The sequence below is a fragment of the Palaemon carinicauda genome, chromosome 1 (assembly GCF_036898095.1).
Source record: "Palaemon carinicauda isolate YSFRI2023 chromosome 1, ASM3689809v2, whole genome shotgun sequence".
In the NCBI taxonomy this organism is placed as follows: domain Eukaryota; kingdom Metazoa; phylum Arthropoda; class Malacostraca; order Decapoda; family Palaemonidae; genus Palaemon; species Palaemon carinicauda.
The window spans coordinates 303,766,758-303,792,709 of NC_090725.1; the positions used below are offsets into that span (position 1 = coordinate 303,766,758).

The window sequence follows — 25,952 nt, forward strand, 5'->3', positions numbered from 1 at the left end:
AAAACTTCATCACCCGAAAATAAAAATGTGTAAATTTTAAAGTGATCATATAAGTGGACTATCTTATCCACTTAAAGATGTCGCCATAGTTCGGTTGTGGCGTTGGACACTTAAAGCGTAGGCCTACTTCGTGGTTTACATGAATGGACGTACAGAAAATTGTTCGTGTATAAGTTCAAAAACGCCACTTTCGTAATATTTCTGTAACGGTGAGTGATTTTGATATGCATGGTTGAATGGATAAATAGGTGACGAACAATGCAGAAATCAAATAAACTTATAACGTGTTTTATTTTTTTATTTCATCCCTTTAAAGTAAGTCTTAGAGAAACATTCTCGTACTATTCAGTAATTCATCAATTTTCTCAACTTAACGGTAACTGTTAATTCGTCCACTAGAATAGAAACATAGATGCCAATTACTATATTTCCTGAAATACCTAGAGTAAAAGTAGATTTTAGTATCTCTTAAATAACATGGTATGAAACCAAACAAGTGAAAGTTGATAAGGCCACGATTTCCCGTCCAATTTGAGCGTGAAGAAAACTCGTCAATCTGAGAAGGAAAGTTCAACGAAATAGCGAAAGCTGTTGGGTTTAAATTGGCAGCCATGCGAATCTTTTTTCTTTTTTTTTTCTTTTATTGAAAAGTCGACTAGAAAGTCTTTACGATGAAATAATCCAATAAAAGTCTTTAAATCTTAGTGGTGTAAATTTATAGCGGCATGGTCTTAATTTTACCCTTTGTTTTACATAAATCATATTTTTTTAAACGTTTTTGATAAGAATGGTTTATTGATATATGGAGTTGTGGCATATACAGCAACTACATAGAACAAGAACTTGATACTTTTAGTATCTACGTCTGTGTAGATCCACTGAATTTTCCATACCAAAATAGATCATAATACAAATGGTAGAAGAAGATTATGTTCCTCATTGCTCACTCTAGTCACTTCAACACAATGATTGTGGTCACACTACAAATGAGTAGGCTAGGAGTAATGCAAAGTTTGCACTATTTTATTTATAAGTTCCATTGCCTGTCTAACTTATGGGGCAACTTCTTTGATTGGTGTTTCTAATTTCCTTAATTTTATGCCACTGCTTCTAAATTTTCCTAATTATCTACAGCTAAACATATACTCTGTAGTACCCCTGCCTCTCTACATAACTCACAAAGCCTATCATTTTAATTCCTGTTTTTTTTTTTAATAATAATTTTATGTTAAGTCTATCATATATTCAACATTGTTTTCATTACTATTACAGCTTCCTTAGTGTTGAGTTTACCTAATGTAATCTCTTCTGCCATTTCCATTTACAAATCTCAACCTGGTAATTTCTGCTTTCTTTTCTTATTATTTTTTCTTTTTATTTCATTTGCCACTTTACGTTTTATTTATTTCTATAGTTCTTACTTTCTGTATTTTCTTACTTCAGTTTCAATGTCATATTTTCTACATATTTCTATGACTTTTCCCCAGCATTCTCCATATGATTCCCTTATTTGGTCTTCCACTATTATATCTCCTTGACTAATCGTTTATCATCTGGTGTTATGAATCAACATCGCCTTTTTACTCTCTACTCTATTCTCAACTGGTCATTTATTTATTTATTTTTTTTTTCCGTTCAACTCCAAATAAGACGTGGTTACAATCTGTTCAAACACTTCCTTCCTTTCATTTATTTTTTCTTTATTACACACCATGTCTCAATATTTGCAATTATTGTAAGTACCATTACTGTTTCATAATTCTTTATTCTTACCAGCAATGCCAAATCTCTGTTACTGTCTCAATACTTCCCAACTTCTTGCCCCATATATTCTATCTTTGCTTCCATTTTGCTTATGCTAAGACCATGGTCTCCCTTTTCTAGTACCATTCTTCTAACTATTTATATTCATTAACTGTTTCTATCCTTCCATTTATAACCACCCTCTTAATATTTCTAACTCCTTTGTGTGTGTGTGTGTGTGTGTGTGTCTTATTACTAACAATGCTGAATTCTGTTGATTGATTTTTAAAGTAAAATTCTGTAGTTCTTGCAACCTGTGGCAATTGCTTATAGTTTTTTCTACATTTTATTTATTATTACTAGGGAACATTGTATTATATTCTTTTATATATATATATATATATATATATATATATATATATATATATATATATATATATATATATGTGTGTGTATGTATGTATGTATGTATGTATGTATGTATGTATGTATGTATGTATGTATATACATCCTCTTAGCAAAATCTTTCCCTACTATCTTACATAATTCTTTAATACAGTTTTTCAAGCATAACTTATAAAAAAAAAAATTCTGCATCCCCAAACCATATATATGTGGAGGTCCCTAAGTAATATATTATTATAATTACTACACCATTCAGTGTTATAAGATATATCTTATGTGGATCTACCCTCTATCCCTCCATACTGAAATCTTTTAATCTTGTCATTAATTTTATCCTTGATTTTCATTAATCTTAGTTTCTCAAACATCTTACTGTGACCGTAATAAATAACTATCTTCTACTTTCTATATCTAATCTGCTCTGTATTGGCTTGTCCCTGATAATATTTGTAATTCATCCCATTCATCTGGTATATCTATTCTCTCTTCTATTTCATATATAATTTCTCCCAAACTATTCTTCGTGTATTGGCCTATGTTTTTTCACCATGTTAGGATATTGGTCATTTCCCGACTGTCTCTTGTATTCTTCTTTATCAGTGATAGTATTATGACATCTTCCGATTGTTTTCATTACTCTATTTCTAGTTAACTTTTTACAGTTTGTCTTCAATTCTGTTTTACAAATTTCCAAGTTGAAGAAGTTTGTATACTTATGAACCTGGAACCTGGAACTGCAAAGTAAGTTTGCAGGTACTTTGTCAATTAATAAATAGAAACAAAACTTCTAAACTTATTAGTATTGCAATTAAGCACTTTCCTGTAACCATGGAAATTTCAATTTTAATTCTATTCCATCATCTTATAATCATAGATATATCTATGGTTAGCTGTCCTAATTTTGGGCATAAAAATAAATGTTAGGTAGTATCTTCTTCATCCTTGCACAGGTCACACAAATTATCTTCATATTTTCCCATGAAATTCGCTTTTAAATTGAGCATATTTAATCTTGTCTTCATTATAAGGAATGCCTTATCCATATTCATTTCTCTGATATAAGGCTGTAGGCCATTTCCTTCGATAAATCTTAATTTTTTTCATCACTTTCTTTATCGTCAATAGTTTCTTATATTTTTTCCATAATTCTTTTCTTGATTTCTTTTTTTCAGGGTTCTTTTCCCTCAACTAGTTGCCATAACAATACTTCTTCTTCTTCCGTTTTCGTAACCTAGTTACCAAATGTAAACATTGTCTTCTGAGTGACTCAGTCTGAAGTCATTATTCAAAAAGTGCTCGTAAAGAATAGTAAGCATTAAGTGTTATCTGGGAAGTTTTAGTAGATTGATTGGACTGACCTGGTCAGTAATTAAGATGTGGTTATTATTGACTATATTGCTATATTCATAATGAAGGAAATAAGTATTTCTGATTTATTTGTGAGAGTTGTAAACTTTGGTAAAAATATTCACACTTTGTTATTACTTGTCAAAATATATTTTCTTTAAGGAGAAAAGCGGGTGTATGTATGATAGCGGCCACCCGTATGTATTATTATGTCTAACTTAGAATACGGTAATGTAAGGGGGGTCGCAGGGGGGCGTTACCCCCTCGCGTTAGGTAAGGACACAGCTTGTAGGTTAGATTAGGGGGGAAAGTTCAGGTTAGTGAATGTCCATTTTTAATTAACGCGTGAGGAATTGGCCGCTGATATACAAAGGGTTCCTACTTACCTAATGGCGGGCTAACACCCCCTGTGACCCCCCTTACACTGCCGTATTCTAAGGTATCCGTAATCACACATGCAGGTGGCCGCTATCATACACACACACCCTCTCAACCCTGTGTTTGCTTCCTAACTGGCTTCACCCCCGACACGGTAACACTGAATCGTAATATTTCGTAAATCGTAAAAATATCTTCATGAAATTGTAGTTAAGACGAAGATGAACAATATTTTCCCCATAAACAAAACGGATTTGACAAATAATAAGCAAGCTTATGGCTGTCTCAACCAACTACATACACCCTTTCTAATTTTTATTTCATTTCACTTGAATATATAATAACTAACAAGTATTTTTTATAGTTATGTGATAGGTCATTTTTTTTAATGGGTGTGTCAACTGTTTTACAAACTGCCCATTAATAATAGTATACAGGTTTTTATTTTAATGGATGTGATTTTTTTTTTTTTTTTTTTGTGCAGCAATTCTTGAAATTTGAGTTTACATTAGAAAATACATCTTTAGTTTTCATACCCGAGGCCTTGGTCTATTAAAGGGAATCAGTAGCTTCTATAGGAATAATTTGATTATCCATCAAAATATCTTAACTGTTGCTATGTAATTATGGTAGGAAATGTCTAAATCTCTCATTCCTCCTAACTCAACGTGGGGTGTAGTGTCCTTACTTACAACGGTGAATAAACGCTGCATGCGAACTTCATGCAATAAGTTGAAAAACATCCCTTATCAGTAATATCGGAATTACGTCCCTGATAAATGGGGATTGTATAATGTTCCCAATTGATAACAATTATAAAATATAGTAAAAAAAAAAAATAGCCTAAAGCAACTGTAGCAGTATGGAAGAACTAAATAGATTAATTTTTTCACCAACCATTAGAAGTAAGCTTTATAGCTGAGTCCTCAAGTTACATACAAATTCAATAGGTTCAAAGAAGCTGCTTGTAAGTCATATTTTTTTTAAATTTTGGTCCAGGGTAGGCTTCACCTAAGTCACGTGCATATGATTTTTAGCTGCAAAAGTCAACAAATAGTCCCATTTCATATTGCAAATGTCGTCTTGCTTATTGTATTAAATTATATAATGTGGGATGATTATAGTATTTCATTATGAATTTTTGATACAATATCTGAGATTTTAGTTGGATTTGAGTTTGCAAGTTGAGGACCTTCTGTATTAGCAATAGATCATATAAAAGAAAGTAGAAAAAATTAAATGGTTGGTTAGAAATGGAATTATTGAAACAGTAAAAGGTTATAAATACTGTACTTGGGGAAGAGTGTTCGGAAAGAGATCAAAGCCTTGGACTGGCGGTTATGGGATGCCGGTTACAGTCCATTCGGTCTCCGAAGGGGAGTTCGATCATCAATCTGTCATCCCATTGTGCTCTTCAGGGTATCTTTTTTTTATTTCATCTTTTGATCTATGGTGGTTGCTTAATAGATTGTGTAATTGTCCCAGTTCCCTCATGGGATATACTAGTATGCTATGTTGTCTTAAAGATTATTTTAGCATAATTCTGGAATGTAAAATAGTATGACTGGTTTAAAGGTTTAAAGGGTGCTCATGAATGGCAGAGGCAAGGTACAATGATATTGCCTTAGCTAGCAGGATGATGCCCTATGTACTGATCATATTTACATATGATCAGCACCCAAGCCCCCTCTTCACCCAAGCTAGGGCTAAGAAGGGCCAGGTAGTGACTACTGATGACTCGGCAAGTAAACCTATAGGCTCCCACAAACCTCCCATCCTTAGCTTACAAGAATAGTAAGAAACTGTTGTGTTTGAGCTGGACTTGAACCTCAGTCCGACGATTGCCAGGTAGGGATGTTTCCAATAGGCCACCACATCTACTTTTTTCTTCCCTCTTCCATGGTGGTTGAAGACCAACCACTGTTATGCTCTGGATGAGTTTACTTATAAAGATAAGCTACATTCTTTAACCTCTGTTCTACCGGATCAAGTTTATTTAGACTTAAATCCCCCATCCTCCTTTTACAAGGTGAAGGATAGACGAGTGTCTACAAATCCCGCTGTTTCACCATTTACGTTAGTCTTGGTACAAAAAACCGCTGAAATGATCTCTCAAGCAGATAAAGTTCTTCTGTGACCAAGTACTGTACCAAGTGTCCTACAGACTAGTTACTGACCCACGCCCTAACAGGTACTACATCTCCCTTTCTTTAATTGTGGACAAGGGGGAATGGCATGTTCATGAGGAAGGATCCTACCAGTTTGGACCATAGGGACCTCATCCCACCAATAAGCGAGGTTTCAAATTGAAGATAAGAAAATTGTGTTCATAAAAACAAATAAATTTTTAAAGTAATGTATTTCTCTTAGCTATAATGACATGAGCTCTTGTAGTGTATTTCCATCCCCCATCACTGTTCTCAGTCCTAAGGCTGAAGATAAAAAATGGCTCACTCAATTTCTCCATTTTGCAGGGAATATTAGTTCTAATTTAAAGGACTCGGTATATAGCCAGAAACATTCCAAATTACTTTAAACACCTTATATTTTCTTTCTGGTGATAGATGTAGGTAGTTTTAAATAGACCACTTATTGGACTTTCTGTCTTGCACCGTGTTATTGTTGCCGTATGTGGAGGAAAGATGAGAAGATCATATATATTACAAAATAACTATTAATTCATTGATACCCAATTGTTGCAAATTCATTACATGATACTGTACGGGAGCATAATCTCAATGTGTAATGAAAGATATTTTTAATAGTTTTTTCATTTCAAACTAAAGTGATATATTGTATTTAATCATCAGAGATGAAAGTTAATCAGGCAATTTCCCTTATGTATATTAATTAGATGTTCAACCTATTTTCAGACTACCTAGAATGAAGCTTTATTTCCTTGGCACGGGGTCCAGCTATCCGACCAAAAAACGGGGAGTTTCAGCTGCCGCGCTTCAGCTAGACGGTATTATGAGAGATACAGAGTTCATAACTTGTTATTAAGATTTGTTTCATGCTTTACATATTTGTTGTTGGTCTGTATCAATTTGAAATATCATAACTATTCATTCAGAAGGGTCTCAACTTTCAAACATTCAGAGCTACAAATACACATCCAGCTGAAATCATAATTGTTCCGTAACCGAAATACAAACCATGCTATTTACATTGGGTTTACCTTTTAGCGCAGCTGAAATGACGAGCCAATAGTTTTAACGAGGGTTAATTACCCCCGCGCTAGTTAGTGGGGGGTAGGGGAAGGGTAGCTTGCTACCCCTCCCCCCCCACACACCGGTGACTTGCTTACTTCACTTTTGGCTCGGCGATGAACAGACGTGTCTGTCCATCGTCCTCGTTGACAGCCTTTAATCTTTTTTCTGCTTTTTCTCTACAGCTTGTGTGTGTGTTTGAAGTTTACTACCTTTATCTTTGCTATGCGTACGTGCCGTGGTATTGCCGGCCGCCCTTGTGGGACCTTTATGTCGGCCTTGGATACGGATCCTCACACCCATTGCCCTCAGTGTCGGGGCCGACGGTGTGACCAGGAAAACATGTGTAGGGAGTGGTCTGCCTCCCAGTGGGAGAGGTTTGGCCGCCGGCGTAAGAAGAAGTCCAAGAGAGACCGTTCTCCTTCGGGGGTTGCCTTGAAGGAGGAAGGTTCTCGGGACTCTTCTTTCGTCGCCCAAACCTCCTCCGAAGCTCCCCCTTGTCCGGCTCCTAAGGAGAGTCGGCCGAGTGGTAGCGCAGGCCCTAGTTCTGTTTCCCGACCTTGGGTGGGGGGAGAGGGCGTCGCCTCCCATAGCGGGGCGGTTCCCCCTCCTCCTCCGGGGGAGGTTATTGATAATTCATTGTCTAATGATGATCTTTTACAGATTTGGGCTTCCCTGGGGCTTAAGGGCTTGCCCTCCAGGGTTGCCCTGATTGACCTTGTCTCATTGGGGGCCGCCGTTAAGCAGTCGCCGGCGGTAGCAGAGGTAGACCCACTGTCTATCGTCGACGTCGTGGTGGCAGAGGCCTCCGACGGGGCGGGGCAATCCTCTGCAGGTGCAGTTGAGGATGTTGGTGCTGACGGCTCGCCTCCCCCTTCCGTACATCCTTCGAAGGGGGAAGTGAGTCCTACGGGCTCGTCTATTCAGCTTCCCTCTAAGGGGAGTGCCTTGACTGAGACTCCCCTTCGGAGGACTAATGGTCCTGATGATCTTCCCCGTGGCCGCCTTCGCCGTAAGGCTCACCGTCCGCTGCGTCGCAAGGGCCTCCCTTCCCCTTATAAGGGGGTTAAGAGGCGCCTTTTTGGATCTTCTTCCTCCGAAGGGGACTCTCCTTGTCGTATTCAGCCTACAGCTCCTGCTCCTTTGGACCTCTCTGCGGACCGGTCTTCTACTCTTGCTAGAACTTCACCTTCTGGGGACCTCGTCACCCGACGGGCAATGGTCCCTTCGGGGCAAAGGGATTCTTCCCTTTCACGTGCAGCGTTAGCGCACAGGCGCTCTCCTGCTCGTCAGCGCTCTCCTGCTCGTCAGTGCTCTCCTGCTCGTCAGCGCTCACCTGTTCGCCGGCGCTCTCCTGATGTTCGCCCTCCTTCTCGCCAGCGCTCTCCTGAGGACATCCTCCATCCTGTGGTTCCTGAAGAGCGCTCAGCGCGCCAGCGTTCCCCTGCTCGCCCTTCTGCAGTGTTAGCGCACAGGCGCTCTCCTGCTCGTCAGCGCTCGTCCGATCATCAGCGCTCTCCCGTTCGTCAGCGCTCTTTTGAGGATCATCGCCCTCTTGCTCGCCAGCGCTCCCCTGTGGTCTCTGAACATCCTGCAGTCCCTGTTGGGCACCCTGCGCGCCATCAGTCTCCTGAGCTCTCTCGCGATCCTCATCTTGTTTCTACTCAACATCGTCCGCGTTCTCCAGCGCGTTTCTAAAGCACATGTTCTCCTACGCTCTTCCTGTTCCTGTTCGTGAACGCGCCGCGCCAACTGCTCCTTCACAGGATTTCACGCGTCGCCCTCTTGCTCGCCAGCGTTCACAGACGATCCTAGTATCGCCTGCTTGTCAGCGTTCTCCTACGCGTCAACGATCACCTGATCATCGGCGATCTCCGGACCGCCCGCGTGACTTACAGCCTGCGCGCATGCGGTCTCCAACTCGTTTTCGGCCAGAGATTCTGGAAGGACATGGTTCGCCCTCTGCTAGCTCGCCCTCGCGTGATCATTCACCTGCGTGTCCTGCGCGCTATCGCTCGCCAACGCGTCACCATGCGACAACGCGCAATCGCTCTCCTTCGCGCTACAGGTCTCCTGACCTACGTCGCCAGCGATCTTCGGAGCGTTCTCACTCGCCCACGCGGCAACGCGTTCCCTCGCCATCGCGCCAACGCATTCGTTCGCCGACTCGGCCACGCGCTCGTTCGCCTGTACGCCCTCGCGCCCACTCGCCTGCGCGCCCCCACGACCGCTCGCCTGCGCGCCCGCGCGACCATTGTTCGCGGCGAATTTCGCAGCCAGTGGTAGCAGCAGGAACGCGTGTTCCCAGACAGCGCTCTGGATCGCCTCCATCTAAACGCAGGACTGTTGTGCAGGATAGGGAAGACACTGCGGAAAGGTTAGTGCGTCTTTCTTCCCCCCCTTCTTTTCAGGCAGGTACAGTGGTGTCCACTCCAAAGGATCGCCCGATCCCTTTCCCTCCAGCGAGGATTTCGGACTCTGTGTCCGTGGAGCAACAGACTTGGTTTGGTCCTCTGATGCGGGCGTTAGTGAGGGTAATGAAACCAGCACTCGCCGATCAGGGCAACAAACCAACGGCTGCCTCTCCTACGCTGAAGAGAAAGAGAGGAGTGGACTTCGTGGTGACTTCCCCCAGGGCGAAGTTGGTTCCCAAGAGGTCTGTCGCGAAGGCTCCTTCTCCTGCTCGAGCGTTTTCTCCTTCTCCCGTGGACGAGGCTTTTCCGTCCTCGGGTGAGTCCAGTGAAGCGGTAGTCTTCCCCTCGGCTCCAAGGGGGGAGCCTTCTCTTCATGGAGGAGAGTCGTCTCGTGCTGAAGGGGCTCTTCGAACCTCTTTGTTGGGATCCTGTATCCCTCCCAGGAGGGAATCCAAGGACTCCAAAACCGTCCCGAAATCATCTTCGAGGATTCGCCAGGAACCCGCGGCTCCCCGAGGGAACGTCCACGCTTCACCCCAGGAAGAGATTCCGGTGACAGGAGACTTAGCTGCCAGCCCGCAAGGAGGAGATCAGCAGGAATCCGAACATGCCTTCTGGCAGGTCCTGAGCCTGATGAGGCAACTCAACGGGCTTATGGACCCCGTGATCGCCCCCCGTGAAGGCAAGGACACTATTTTGGACGAAGTGTTCGACGTTCGGAAGGCCCCTAAGTCCAGTGCGGCTCTGCCCTGGTCTCGGGGTCTGAAGAATGCCAGAGCCAGGGCCAACGCCCAGCTCGTGATTCTTGCCTCCTCCAGTCGTTCCTCTGCCGGGAACAAGCTCATCCCTCCTCCTCGTCTTCAGCAGAGGAGGTATTTTGAGATCTTGGGTAAGTCCAGTCTCGCTCTTCCTCTCCATCACTCCGTGGAGGAGCTGGCGAAGGGAGTTCCCCTTGAGAAGCTCTCTGCCCGGCAGCAGAGATCCTTAGCCATGAAAAGGTCGCGAAGTGTGCCATGCAGGCCACTTCGTGGCTGGATTTTTGGCTAGGAACTCTGGGCATCCTATTGCGCTCCGAGGACTTGTCTAAGGAGACTAATAGGAAGGCCCTAGAGACCTTCTTACTCTCGGGCACCAGCTCCATTGAGTTTTTGGCGCACCAGGTCACCACCCTGTGGGCCAACTCGGTGTTGAAGCGGCGCGATGCAGTGACCGAGAGATTCCATCCGAAGGTCCCCGCCGTGGATGTATGTAGGCTCAGACATGCTTCCCTTCTTGGGGAGAACCTGTTTGAGCCACAGGACATGGAGCGAACGGCTGAGAAGTGGAGGAAATCCAGCACGGACTCCCTCCTCCATAGGGCCCTTACAGCTCGGCCCTATAAGCTTCCAGCTCCGCCGCAACAGCAGCAGCAGCCTCGTAAGGCTCCGAAGCAGGCACCGGCAGTTAAGAAAGTGGTGTCTAAGCCCCAGCCCTTTCCAGTCAAGGTCAAGAGGGGCGGCAATTCCTCCAGGGAAGGCAAGACTCCTAGGGGTAGCGGCCGCGGCCGCAAACCCTAGGGGTGGCAGTCCCCCTGCATGTCCACCTGTGGGGGGATGCCTTCAGTGTTGTGTCCGCAAGTGGCAGCAACACGGGGCCGATGCTTGGACGGTCTCTGTGATCGGCCAAGGCTATCGGGTCCCGTTCACAACATCTCAACCTCCCCTGACAGCAAATCCAGTGTCGTTGAGCTCCTATGCCACGGGGTCGGCAAAGGGGCTGGCCCTTCGGGCCGAAGTCGAGACCATGCTAGAGAACGGTGCTCTCCAGGAGGTCGTCGACGGCTCCCCAGGCTTCTTCAGTCGACTCTTTCTTGTAAAGAAGGCGTCTGGAGGCTGGAGACCTGTCATCGACCTCTCAGCTCTGAACGGGTTTGTCAAGCAAACCCGGTTCAGCATGGAGACAGCAGACACGGTCAGACTTGCGGTGAGACCACAAGACTTCATGTGCACACTGGATCTAAAGGACGCGTACTTCCAGATCCCAATCCATCCGTCTTCCAGGAAGTACCTGAGATTCTGCCTAGACGACAAGATCTACCAGTTCAAGGTGCTGTGTTTCGGTCTCTCCACAGCTCCTCAGGTGTTCACCAGAGTGTTCACCATGATTTCATCTTGGGCGCACAGGAACGGCATTCGTCTCCTTCGTTATCTGGACGATTGGCTGATCCTAGCAGACTCGGAGTCGACCCTTCTTCGGCACCGAGACAGGCTTCTGGATCTTTGCCAGGATCTGGGGATTGTGGTAAACCTCGAGAAGTCCTCTCTGCAGCCGTCCCAACGACTGGTTTATCTAGGCATGCTAATAGACACCAATCTCCACAAAGCCTTTCCATCAGACTACAGGATAGCAAGGCTGAGGATGGTGGCGGAACCCTTCCTCAGGCGAGAAGAGCTCCCCGCCCAGTCGTGGTTGCGTCTCTTAGGTCACCTATCCTCCCTGGCTCGTCTGGTTCCAAACAGCCGCCTCAGGATGAGATCCCTACAGTGGCGGCTCAAGTCCTGGTGGAATCAAGGATCCGATTCTCCGGACATTCTGATCCCGATGGGGTCTTTGGAACAGACGGGCTTGCGGTGGTGGCTGGTCGACGAGAACCTGCGGAAGGGAGTGAGTCTTCTCGTCCTCCCCCCGGAATTGACTCTGTTTTCGGACGCGTCAAAAGAAGGGTGGGGGGCGCACGTTCTGAACCAGAGGGCCTCAGGCCTTTGGTCAGAATCAGAAAAGTGCCTACACATCAACCTGCTAGAATTGAAGGCCGTCTTTCTGGCTCTTCAGCAGTTCCAACGGTCCCTGGCGGGTCACTCCGTGGTGGTGATGAGCGACAACACCACAGTAGTGGCTTATATCAACAAGCAGGGAGGCACTTTTTCGCAGCAGCTATCCCATCTTGCAGTAGAGATTCTGAGGTGGACCGAAATCCACTCGATAACACTATCAGCTCGCTTCATTCCTGGCAAGAGGAATGTGCTCGCCGACAGTCTGAGCAGGGCCTCGCAGATAGTGAGTACCGAGTGGTCTTTAGATCCTCAGATAGCCAACAAAGTCCTGACTTTGTGGGGTTCCCCGACTGTGGACTTGTTCGCGACAGCGTTGAACTTCAAGCTGCCCCTGTACTGCTCCACAGTCCCGGACCCCAAGGCACTCTGGCAAGATGCTTTCCAGCAACGGTGGGACAACATCGACGTGTACGCCTTCCCACCGTTCTGTCTGATGAGAAGGGTGCTCAACAGGACCAGACTATCGGTCAACTGTTCGATGACTCTGGTAGCTCCACTATGGCATCACGCGGAATGGTTCCCGGACCTTCTGCAGCTCCTGACGGAGCTCCCGAGGGAACTTCCTCCACGACACGAGCTTCTCAGACAACCCCACTCCGGCGTCCCTCACAGGGCCGTGGCCTCGCTTCGGCTTCACGCCTGGAGACTATCCAGCGTCTCCTCACGGAGAGAGGCTTTTCGCAGCAGGTTGCGGAGAGAATGTCTCGGCACCTGCGAAGGTCCTCTGAGGGAGTCTACCAAGCAAAGTGGAGAGTCTTTTGTGGTTGGTATCGTGGGAGGGGTATCTCTCCACTCGATGCCACTATTCCAGCAATAGCGGACTTCCTCGTTTATCTGCGGGAAGAAATGCGCCTTTCTGTCCCGGCAGTGAAAGGCTATCGCTCAGCCTTAAGCTTGGCCTTCAGGCTGAAGGGCGTGGATATTTCTTCCTCGCTAGAACTCTCTTTATTCATACGTAGCTATGAGCTTACCTGCCCCCAGTCGGAAGTGAGACCTCCTCCTTGGAACGTGGTTCGAGTCCTCAGGGCTCTTAAGAGAGCTCCCTTCGAACCATTACGCCAGGCCTCCGATCGCCACCTGTCTTGGAAGACGGCTTTCCTACTCGCTTTGGCTTCGGCCAAGCGGGTTAGTGAACTTCATGGTCTCTCGTACGACATCGCCCATTCAAGGGGATGGGGGGAGGTAACGTTCAGGTTCGTCCCTGAGTTTGTTGCCAAGACTCAGAATCCTGGAGTGCCGGATCCTCGCTTCGACTCTTTCAGGATCGCGAGTCTCCGTTCCGTATCAAGCGACCCAGACCAGCTGCTACTATGTCCAGTGAGGTGTCTGAGGCACTACTTGAAGAGAACGGCTGCAGTACGTCCTCAAGTGCGAGCTTTGTTTGTGAGCACAGGCAGGACTAAGAGGAGGGTCACCAGGAACACCATCTCAGCTTGGATTCGAAGGGTTATCCACCATGCCTTGAATCCAGACCCTCCTCCGTCACGTTGCCCTAGGGCACACGATGTCAGGGGTGTTGCTACATCCCTGGCCTTCAAGAGAAACTTCTCTGTGACGCAGGTACCTCAAGCTGGGGTCTGGAAGCGTCAGACGACTTTCACAGCCCACTACCTGCAAGACGTAACCCACAGGAGCCTCGATACGTTTTCTATCGGCCCTGTGGTGGCTGGACAACAGCTGGTCTAACCTCAGGCTCCTTTTTGGACAAGTAGCAGTAGGTTGAGGGCGTTGTTACCCGGTCTTAGTCTGCGTGAATGAAAGAGTATATCTGACCCTTACTTCTTTCTTCATTCTCCCCTCTCTTGGGGAAGCAGCATCCTGGTCCTCGCATAGCTGACCTCGACCTCTGCAGGTAACCCATGCTTCATTGTGCTCCTAGTATTAAGCTTAATACTGTTGCGTCCCCCATACCCTTACGAGGTGGTATTGGGAACGTCCTATCCTAGATTCCTATCTAAAAGTCTCAAGGTCAACTTCATAGGACGAGTCACACTTTCCTCCACACACTGCTTATGTAGGCCACTCGTTCCTAGCGATGCTAGGAACTTGTGAGGTGCAGGGGCTCCTTTTCTCTAGTGCTGCTCACTGAGGGATTGAGCCCCCGGGCAAGCCGAAGTCAGTAAGGCTGGGGACTTTCCACCCTTCCTAAGGGGTAAGTCACCCAATGTAAATAGCTTGGTTTGTATTTCGGTTACGGAACAAATGACAAATTCGAAGATAATTTGTATTTTTCCTAACCATACAAACCTTAGCTATTTACACATATGTGCCTGCCATCCCTGACCCCCAAGTCAAGTCCTACCTCTAAGTGAAGTGAAGCAAGTCACCGGTGTGTGGGGGGGGAGGGGTAGCAAGCTACCCTTCCCCTACCCCCCGCTAACTAGCGCGGGGGTAATTAACCCTCGTTAAAACTATTGGCTCGTCATTTCACCTGCGCTAAAAGGTAAACCCAATGTAAATAGCTAAGGTTTGTATGGTTAGGAAAAATACAAATTATCTTCGAATTTGTCATATCTTGGATATTGTATCAAAAGTTCACTATGAAATACTGGAATAAAATATTATATAACTTAATTCAGCAAGCAAGACAAAGGTCTATTTGTTGACTTTTGCAGATGAAAATCATAGGTATGAAAGTTAGGTGAAGCCTACCTAGGCCATAATTCTAAAAATTTGACTTACAAACAACTTTCTAGAACCTTTCTATATGTACATGTTAACCCTTTTACCCCCAGGCTATTTGGAACTTTCCAACCCTTAACCCCCAGGGTTTATTTTTTTCAAGTACATTTTGCAGTATATTTTTTTCAAATTGCTCTAACAGCCTTAATTTTTGTCATAGAGAGGTTAGGTTGGTCTCATTCTCTTGGAAAATGCCTGAAGTTTCTAAAAAAATTATCAAAAATATCCAAAAAAAAATGTAAATAGCAGTTTTTTGCAAGGATGTACCGGTACGTCCATGGGAGTAAAGGGATGAGTTTTGTGAAACGTACCAGTACGTCCTTTGGGGGTAAAAGGGTTAATACTGATGAAATACTCATAATTTCAGATGGTAGTGTGTGGCTTTTTGACTGTGGCGAGGGAACACAGATTCAGGTACAGAAGGTGACAGTGTCAAGACAGAGAATTAATAAGATATTTATTACTCATCTTCATGGAGATCATTTGTTTGGACTTCCGGGTCTGCTTTGCACAATATCATCTCAGATTGGTATGTCTAAAGAAGAACTAGAGGCAAAGGGGACACCAGTTGTTGACTTGTATGGTCCCCAAGGACTAAGAAGATTTGTGTATACCTCCCTCAGTCTTTCAAGGTCTCCATTGCAATTTAAATATCGAGTAAGTTATACATTACCTTCCTGCGGGAAGTATTTGTAATAATACAATACTTTGTTCCTACGCTAGATGCAAACCATTATTCTGTAATATAAAAAAATATAAAAGTACTGTAATTTGTATTTTTTTCTAACTACAGTATACACACCTGAATCCCTTAATTGAAGTATATTTTCAGCATACAGTAGCTGAAACAGGGCCGGTAAAATTATAACAAGGTATACGTACTGATTGGCTGGTGGCAGGAAAGCCCACTCAGTACACTGTATAGCCACTTTGACTTAAAGGTTAAAGGTTAAAGGTGTCTGGTTTCAGTTCCAGTTCCATCAGAATAGATGCTTACCAGAACGTCAGCCTGGCAAGCCCAACCCCCCACTGTGGTGCCCTACCACAGCAGTAGCCTCCCCAGTAAACTGCTTAAACTCACGGCCCTGGGCGGGGATCGATCTCTTGCTACGTGAATGCGAGGAAAACACGTTACCACTGTACTAGCCAGGAGGCTATGGCTTGTGGTTGAATGACTCAGTTTTGTATAGTTAGGAAAAATACAGATTCTTTTAGGAATTTGTAATTCGTTTATACAAAATGAAAACCTTCGTCCTTTAATAGGAGCCTTATCTTTAGGAGGGAGGAAGTCCTTATAACCGACTAGCCTGTTTACTTTCCCGGGAATGTTGAGGAATTTGGTCCTATGTAGGAGTTCTATGCTCCCCCCCGATCAGGCGCTAAAAGATCATGAGCCCGATCAGTCCTCTTCTCACTCTCTGCGTTCAGGGCAATGCAGAGAGGGAACAGTGGGTTCTATCTCACGATCACTATTGGTTAATACTTTATATGACAGGTCTTCCCGACATTGGTCCTCTCCTTCCAAGAAATCTTGGTCCCGTGGAGATGGTGCTTCTTTGGAATAAAGAAGGAGTCTTACAGAGTATTTTCGTGAATTTGTATGGCTATTATTATCTACCACTGCCCACCTTCTGGATAATGTAGGAATTAGCACAACGAACATTTGGTAAAATTTAACAATTCAATACTTATTCAAGAGGCATTGGATCACGTTCTCCTCCCCACATCAATTGGGGGCAAAGAAATAATAAGGAATTCAAGATGGCAGCCTCTAGCAACCATGAAGTGTACATTACATCAGTAGTAGTTATCGAGATATAGGTATGGGAGGCCTGGTCATACAAGCCCATTACTAATCCTTTCAATTTTTAGTTTGTCAACTAAGCTCCACTTGCAAAGCATATATAGCACGAGGAATGTTGGGTAATTATTTGAATAATAAATCTGATTCAAAAATTAAAATTGTGTCTTATTCAAAGTATTCATGTAATATTTATTATAGGTATTTTCAATAGTAATAGTCAATGTAGTTAATGTATTATATGATACTAAAAGATCTGCCTATTACATTACATAGAATCTGAGTTGAATTGTGTAATTTTGTGGAGATCATAAACAAAACCTGAAGGATATATTTTAAAGTTAGGACTCTTACTACGCACTCATTTGGTATACATAAATTTTACTTATCTAATTAGTATCATAAATTATACTTGGCAACATCACTACCTAAAACACCAGTATGATTAAACCAAATAACTTTTGTGATGACCACAAGTCACCAATTTGGGCAGTTATCAACCTTATATAGTCACTTCTTGCAAGGGTTGAGTACTTTTTTCACTTTGTTTGGATCGTCTGAAATAAAAAATAAAAACTATCATTATATTGACAAATGTATCTAATGTAGTATAAAAAACTACATGTTAATTGTTAAAGTATGTATGCTTATTTTAGATTCATGAGCTTGTGCCTGTCAAAGATCAGTATTTGGAAAACTGGGACGAGTGGGATGTTGATCACTCTGCCCCTTCTGTTACTCACCCAAGCGAACTGCCAGGATCGTTGATTTGTCCTGATGAAGATAGTGACGGAAATGTTCACTGGAAGCTGTAAGTACCTGCAATTCAATCATTTATTGATTGGATTGTCGTTATTATTATTATTATTATTATTATTATTATTATTATTATTATTACATGTATCTTATTATTATTATTATTATTATTATTAGCTTATTATTATTATTATTATTATTATTATTATTATTAGCTAAGCTACAACCCTAGTTGTAAAAGAAAGATGTTGTGCCCAAGGTCTCCAATAGGGCAAAATAGCCCAGTGAGGAAAGGAAATAAGGAAACAATTAAACAATACGAGAAAAAATTTGCTATAAACTATTTGAAAAAAAAATAACATCAAAACATATGAAATATACAAACTAGAAACATACTTAAGTCAGCCTGTTCAACATAACATTTGCTGCAACTTTGAACTTTTGAAGTTCTACCGATTCAACTACCCGATTAGGAAGATCATTCCACAACTTGGTCATAGCTGGAATAAAACTTTAAGAATACTGTGTAGTATTGAGCCTCATGATGGTGAAGTCCTGAAGTCCTAAATAACTCAACCAGATTGTTCTGTATTGAGTGAATAGCTACAACCAGCTACTACTACTACTACTACTACTATAGTGTTCTACCCTAAGGCGGGTCCTTCAAGAATGAGTCGCCCTCCATAATTCTCTATTCATGGCCACCTCTTTTGACTCTTGGCCTTCTCCCTCCCATCAGGTCATCTAGCATTGACTTCCTTTTCCTTCCTCTTGGTCTTTGTCCTTCAAATTTACCTTCTATAATGTCCTGCTATAACCCATCTCTTAAAATGTGTCCTATCCAGTTTTTCTGCCTTCTCTTTGTTGTTGTAGTTAGGGTTCTCTCTTCTCCAACTATTCTTAGCACTATTTCATTTTTCTTGTGGTCTCTCCAACTTATTTTCAGCATCAGATGGCTACGCTTTTCTTAATGTCATTACTTTATCCTTTAATTGTTCCTTAACTGAATACAAACCACGCTATTTACATGGGGCAATTACTTCGGCGCAGCCGATGACGAGCCATAAAGTTTTAATGAGGGTTTCCTACCCCGCCGCTAGTTACCAGGGGGGGGGGGGGTAGCTTGCTACCCCTCCACCCTCACACACACCGGTGATTCGGCCACTTTACTTTTGGCTCGGAGAGACGACAGACCTGTCAGCGCTCTCCTCTCTTTTGACTGCCATAATTTTTGTTTGCTTTTTCTTACAGTGTTTGTGTGTGAAGTTGGCCTCTATTATCATCATGCGCACTTGCCCGGTCTTTCCGGCCGCCCTTGTGGAACCTTTATGTCGGCCGTGGAGACGGATCCACACTCCTTATGCCCTCAGTGTACGGGCCAACGGTGTGATAGTGCTAATTTGTGTATTGAATGTAGGGAGTGGTCTACCTCCCAGTGGGAGAGGTTTGCCCGGCGACGTAAGAAGAAGGCTAAACGGGATCGTTCTTCTTCCAAAAGTTCTCGGGGGAGAGAAAATCCTAGGTCTTCTTCTCCCGCCGCCCATTCCTCCTCCAAAGCTCCCGCTCGGGCAGCCTCTTCCGAGAGGCCGGCGAACGGTAGCGTAGACCGTAATTTTGATATTGATGACCGATCCCGTGGTAAGGGAGAGGCCGCTGCCTACCATAGCGAGGCGGCTGCCCCTCCCTCCTCGGAGGAGGTAGTTATGTCTAACAATTATCTTTTTCAGCTTTGGGCTACCTTGGGGCTACAGGGTTTGCCCTCCAAGGCAGCCTTGTTTGACATGGTCAAACGGGGTGCGGCCGCCGAACAGTCGTCAACTGCAGCGGAAATAGATCCTCTGTCTGTGGTTGACGTAGTTGTTTCGGAAACATCCCATGGATCTGTCCAAACACCTGTTGTGGCTGAGGTAGCTGAAGGCTCTGTCCCTCCCTCCGAACAGACTTCAAGGGAGGAGCGGAGTCCTACGGTCTCTCCTTCCACTGAGATTCCCTCTCCAGGGAGTTCTCTGGTAGAGACGCCTCTTCGGAGGCCCTTTGATGGTCGGCTTGCTGATCCCACGGCCCCTCGTGGGCATATAAGGCGGAAGGCTCGCCCTCCCCTTCGCCGTAGAGGTCTTCCTTCTCCCTTTAAGGGGGTTAGGAGGCGCCTCTTTGGCTCGTCGTCCCCACAATCCTCTGCGGAGGAGACGACTCGCCAGCTACCACCCTAGACCTCTCCGGGGATCGTTCGCGTTCCCCTTGGAGGATGGTCGTCCGTCGGGACAAGGGTCTCCTCAACCATCTACATTGAAGGCTGCTGATGCGCTTTACGCGCCCCCTGAGTCTGCCACTGCGCAGTCTCCAGGCCCTTCGGGGTCTCAGGGACTTGATCGCAAAACTGCGCCTCTCGTCTCTAAGCGTAAGGCTCTGCCTGCGCCCGTTGCTGTTGTTCCTGATATTGCTGACAAAGCGCTTCGGCGCTCACCTGTAGGCTTTCGCGCCTCTGTTCCTGTTACGCGCCAGGGTTCCCCTGCGCGCCCACGCCCATCGTCAACTGTTCCTGATACAGCGCGCAAGCGCTCAAAGGCGCCCGCGCGCCCACCTTTACCAACGCTGCCACGCCCCCCAGTTCCTGTTACATCGCGCACGATTCCAAAGGTGCCTGAGTCGGCGCACAGGCGCCACAGGTTCCTACGGACTCGCTGCCCCCTATGGAGGAAAAACGCAGCGCGCGTTCACCCCCTGTTCCTGTATCACCGCACGCGGTCCAACAAGTTCCGGAGTTGGCGCACAGGCGCCCACAGGTTCTCGTGGACTCGTCGCGTCCTATAGGGGGAAAGCGCGACGCGCGATCGCCCCCGGTTCCTGTCACTTCTCGCGCGGTCCAAAAGGTTCCAGAGTCGGCGCACAGGCGCCCACAGGTTCCTACGGACTCGCTGCGCCCTATGGGGGAAAAACGCAGCGCGCGTTCACCCCCTGTTCCTGTATCACCGCGCGCGGTCCAACAAGTTCCGGAGTTGGCGCACAGGCGCCCACAGGTTCTCGTGGACTCGTCGCGCCCTATAGGGGGAAAGCGCGACGCGCGATCGCCCCCGGTTCCTGTCACTTCTCGCGCGGTCCAAAAGGTTCCAGAGTTGGCGCACAGGCGCCCACAGGTTCCTACGGACTCGTCGCTCCCGACGGGGGAAGATCGCAACGCACTCTCCATCACGCGCTGTAAAGGAGGTTCGCGATGCGCTTTCACTCGCGGTTATTGTTCCAGATTCCGCGCGTTCCCCAACGCGATCGCGTGGCGCGCTGACTCAACACGTGGCTCCGGGGATGGCTAAGTTAGCGCACAGGCGCTCACAGCCTCCTCTGGAATCGCGCGAGTCTGCTGCCGACAATATCGTGCGCGATGCCCATCTGTCGCGCCCAGTCCCAGCTACGCGCCCTGTGCCTGTGTTCAAGGCAACTGTGAGCGTTCCTCATATCGTTCGCAACCCGCGGCCTCCGAAACAGCCTGTTCCAGATGCGCGCCAACAATCGCCAGCGCGGTTAACAACCTCGCAAGCGAATAGGGCAATCCCTCCCGACCGTCGCCCACAGGTCTCTCGGGATTCTGCTATAATTCTATCGCCTTCGCGGCGAGTTCTCCCAGACACGCGCACAGGCGCCCCTGTCATATCGCGCCCTTCCGGCTCCCACCAGGTCTCTGCGCGCCCGCGCGTTCGGGCGGTTCCTGATCGTCGTACACCGACTCCTTCACCATCACGCTCTCGCGGCCTTATTCCGGCCCGCTCTCCAAGACATGACCGCGGCATTGATTCATCTGCGTGCCATCGCTTTGCGGCCGCCCCTGCCCACGCGGGTGCGCGCGCGATTTTCCAGCATCACCCGCCCACGCAGGCGCGCGCGCGATTGGGTTCACGCTCGCGATATTCCAGCCTCGCGTTACGCTAACGCGCGCGACCCTGTGCCGGGCCCGGTTCACGAGCCCCTGCGCGACTGCCGGCAGGCGGATTCTTCCTTGTCTTGCTCCTCCCTCCGTAAGCGCAGACCAGTGCGCTCACCAGAGGGGGGCGCTCCCCGGAAAGATCTAGGGATTCTTCTTTTTCAGCCCAGAAGGCGAACCCTCGTTTGTTAACTCCTCCTAGGGATCCATTGGTCCCCTTCCCTCCAGAGGGAGTGTCTACCAGCGCCGCTGTCAGTCAACAGCCGTGGTTTGATACCCTTCTCAGAGCTCTTGTACGGGCTATGAAGCCAACCACCTCTTGACTCGGGTCGCAAACCAGTGGCAATTTCCTCCCCCCTGAAGAGGAAGAGAGGAGTTTCTCCCGTGGATCTTCCTCCAATACCTAGGCTATCTCCTCGCAGATCCTTAGGCAAGGTTCCTACTCCTCCTCAGGCCTTCTCGCCTTCCCCTGTGGAGGAGGAATGCCCCTCCTCAGGGGAGTCGGTCGGAGAGGATGTCTTCCCCATCGCACCAATGGAAGAAGTTCATCCCCCTCCCGAGAGGTCTCCTCGTCTTGAGGTGGAGAAGGACCTACCACCTTCGCGTTTGGAGTCCTGTATCCCTCCCAGGAGGGAATCTAAGGACTCTAAGACTATTCCTAAATCGTCGGCCAGGATCAGACAGGAGCAGCCTAGGGTGGTCGAGGATACCCACGCGTCCCCCCAGGAAGAGCCCTTGGGGTCAGGAGACTTCGCTGCAAGTCCATCGGGAGGCGAGCGCCAAGAATCGGAACATGCATTCTGGCAAGTTCTGTCTCTCATGAGGAGTCTAAACGGGGTCCCTCCTCGTGATGGGCAGGACACAGTCCTGGATCGTATCTTTGGCTCTCATAGGCCCTCCAGGGCCAGTGCAGCTTTGCCCTGGTCTCGGGGGATGAAGAGTGCCAGAGAGAAGATCAAGGGACAGCTCGCGGAGCTTGCCTCCTCAAGCAGGTCGAGTGCCGGGTATAAGCTCCTCCCTCCTCCTCGAGTCTGTCAGAGGAGGTATTTTGAGATCCTTGAGGAGCCTTCTTTGAGTCTTTCCCTGCACCATTCCGTGGAAGCCCTCACTGGGGGAGTCTCTCTTGAGAGACTCTCCAACCGGCACGTGTCCTTCTCGGCCACTGAGATCCAGAGTCATGAGAAGGTCATTAAGTGTGCCATGGAGGCCGCCTCATGGCTAGACTTCTGGCTGGGTTCTCTGGGCATTCTGGTGCGGTCCAAGGATCTGTCCAAGGAAAGCACCAGGAAAGCGCTGGAGACCTTCCTCCTCTCGGGCACTCGGACCATCGAGTTCCTGTCCCACCAGGTTACCAGCTTGTGGGCCAACACGATCCTCAAGCGTCGGGACGCAGTGGCGGAGAGGTTTCATCAGAAGGTCCCCAGCGCCGAAGCTAGTAGGCTCAGACACTCTTCTGTCCTCAGCAAGAGTCTGTTCGAGCCTAAGGACGTGGAGCGTACTGCCGAGAGGTGGAGGCAATCCAATCAGGATTCCCTCATCCATAGAGCCCTGACATCAAGGCCCTACAAGCCTCCGGCAGTACAGCAGCCCCGCCCTGCCAAGGACACGAAGAAGACAACTGTTACAGCGAAGCCCAAGGTGTCTAAGCCTTTTCCTGCCAGGGGCAGAAGGGGCAAGAAGTCCTCCAGGGGGAGCAAGAACCCTAGAGGTACCGGCCGAGGCCGGAAACGCTAGGGGTGGCAATCCCCCTGCATGTCCACCAGTGGGGGGATGCCTTCAGAGTTGCGCAGCAAGGTGGCAGCAACTCGGGGCGGATACCTGGACGATCTCTGTGATCTCTCAAGGGTATCGCGTCCCGTTCACGGCATCTCTACCTCCCCTGACAGCGGATCCAGTGTCGCTGAGCTCTCTTGCCATGGGGTCGGCAAAAGGGCAGGCCCTTTGGGCCGAAGTCCAGATCATGTTGGAGAAGAACGCGCTCCAGGAGGTCGTGGACGGGTCCCCAGGCTTCTACAGTCGACTCTTTCTTGTGAAAAAGGCGTCTGGAGGCTGGAGACCAGTTATCGATCTCTCGACACTGAACGGGTTTGTCAAACAGACACCGTTCAGCATGGAGACGGCAGACACGGTCAGGTTTGCAGTAAGACCGCGGGATTTCATGTGCACTCTGGATCTGAAGGATGCGTACTTCCAGATCCCAATCCATCCGCCTTCAAGGAAGTACCTAAGATTTTGCCTAGATCACAAGATCTACCAGTTCAAGGTGTTGTGTTTCGGTCTCTCCACAGCACCTCAGGTGTTCACCAGAGTCTTCACCATCATCTCTTCGTGGGCACACAGGACCGGCATCCGTCTCCTTCGTTACCTGGACGACTGGCTGGTCCTGGCAGACTCGGAGGTATCCCTTCTCCACCACCTAGACAAGCTCCTCGAGGTTTGCCGGGATCTGGGGATCGTGGTAAACCTCGAAAAGTCTTCTCTGCAGCCCTCTCAGAGGCTGGTTTATCTAGGTATGATCATAGACACCAATCTCCGCAAAGCCTTCCCATCAGACGAAAGGATTTCAAGGCTTAGGAAGGTCGCGAGACCTTTCCTCACTCGAGAAGAACTCCCAGCCCAATCGTGGCTTCGTCTCCTCGGTCATCTTTCTTCTCTAACCCGCACCGTTCCCAGCAGTCGCCTCAGGATGAGATCCCTTCAGTGGCGACTGAAGTCCCGGTGGAGTCAAGGTCTCGACTCCCCGGACATCTTGATCCCTATGGGATCGGCGGAGCGGTCAGACCTGGAGTGGTGGGTGGCAGAAGAGAATCTACGAAAGGGAGTGGATCTTCTCGTCTCCCCCCCAGATTTGATGTTGTTTTCGGACGCGTCAAACAAGGGGTGGGGGGCCCACGTGCTGAACCACAGGGCCTCCGGCCTGTGGTCAGAATCAGAAAAGTACCTTCACATAAACCTGCTGGAGATGAAGGCCGTCTTTCTGGGCCTTCAAAAGTTCCATCAAGTCCTGGCGGGTCACTCCGTAGTGGTGATGAGCGACAACACCACGGTAGTGGCTTACATCAACAAGCAGGGAGGTACCTTTTCGGAACTACTGTCCCATCTTGCAGTAGAGATCCTGAGATGGTCCGAGGTCCACTCGATATCACTTACAGCTCGCTTCATTCCAGGCAAGAGGAATGTGCTCGCCGACAGTCTGAGCCGAACGACGCAGATAGTGAGTACCGAGTGGTCTTTGGATCCTCTGATAGCCAACAGAGTCTTGACTGTGGATCTGTTCGCTACGGCGTTGAACACCAAGCTTCCGCTGTACTGCTCCCCAGTCCCGGACCCCAAGGCTTTCTGGCAGGATGCCTTCCAACAACGGTGGGACAACGTCGACCTGTACGCCTTTCCCCCGTTCTGTCTGATGAGGAGGGTCCTCAACAAGACCAGAACATCGGTCAATCTCTCGATAACTTTGATAGCTCCGCTGTGGCATCACGCGGAGTGGTTTCCGGACCTTCTGCTGCTCCTCACGGAGATCCCGAGGGAACTCCTTCCACGTCACGAGCTACTCAAACAACCACACTCCAACATCTTCCACAAAACCGTAGCTTCGCTTCGACTTCACGCCTGGAGACTATCCAGCATCTCCTCAAAGAGAGAGGCTTTTCGCAACAAGTTGCGGAAAGGATGTCTGGTCACCTGCGCCGGTCATCCGTAGGAGTCTACCAGGCGAAGTGGCGAGTTTTCTGTGGTTGGTGTCGTGGAAGGGGTATCTCTCCCCTCGATGCCACTCTACCAGCAATAGCGGAGTTCCTTGTGTATCTGTGGGAAGAAATGCGCCTTTTAGTCTCGACAGTGAAAGGCTATCGCTCAGCCTCAAGTCTTGCCTTCAGGCTCAAAGGAATGGACATTTCCTCCTCGCTGAAACTGTCCCTGCTCATACGAAGTTATGAACTTACCTGTCCTCAGTCGGAAGTGAGACCTCCTCCTTGGAACGTGGTTCGAGTCCTCAGGTCTCTTAAGAGACCTCCCTACGAACCATTACGCCAGGCTTCGGATCGCCACCTTACCTGGAAGACGGTGTTCCTGCTAGCTTTGGCCTCTGCCAAGCGAGTTGGCGAACTACATGGTCTCTCATACGACGTCGCCCATTCAAGGGGATGGGGGGAGGTGACGTTCAGCTTCGTCCCTGAGTTTGTTGCCAAGACTCAGAACCCGGGAGTGCAGGACCCTAGGTTCGACTCTTTCCAGGTCTCGAGTCTTCGTTCTGTAACAAATGACCCAGATCATCTCCTACTGTGCCCAGTTAGGAGTCTGAGGTTGTATCTGAAGAGAACAGCTGCAGTCCGGCCCCAGGTGCGAGCCTTGTTTGTTAGCACCGGGTCAACGAAGAAGAGGGTCACCAAGAACACCATCTCGGCCTGGATCCGTAAGGTAATCCACCTGGCCTTGAGTTCTGACCCTCCCCTGTCACGACGCCCTAGGGCACACGATGTCAGGGGCGTA

General features: G+C 47.6%; 1 protein-coding gene across 3 annotated transcripts in view; it reads left to right on the plus strand.

The window, feature by feature from the left end:
- The first annotated feature begins 3,378 nt into the window (after positions 1 to 3,378).
- The window catches only part of LOC137658492 (zinc phosphodiesterase ELAC protein 1-like), a 39,946-nt gene continuing 17,372 nt past the window's right edge, over positions 3,379 to 25,952 (plus strand). For all 3 annotated transcript variants that reach the window (XM_068393252.1, XM_068393262.1, XM_068393268.1), the window contains exons 1-4: positions 3,379 to 3,456; positions 6,747 to 6,838; positions 15,359 to 15,648; positions 17,449 to 17,603. In XM_068393252.1, the coding sequence (XP_068249353.1) occupies positions 6,757 to 6,838; positions 15,359 to 15,648; positions 17,449 to 17,603 (527 nt within the window). In that variant the 5' untranslated portion in view covers positions 3,379 to 3,456; positions 6,747 to 6,756. The remainder of the gene's footprint in view (positions 3,457 to 6,746; positions 6,839 to 15,358; positions 15,649 to 17,448; positions 17,604 to 25,952) is intronic.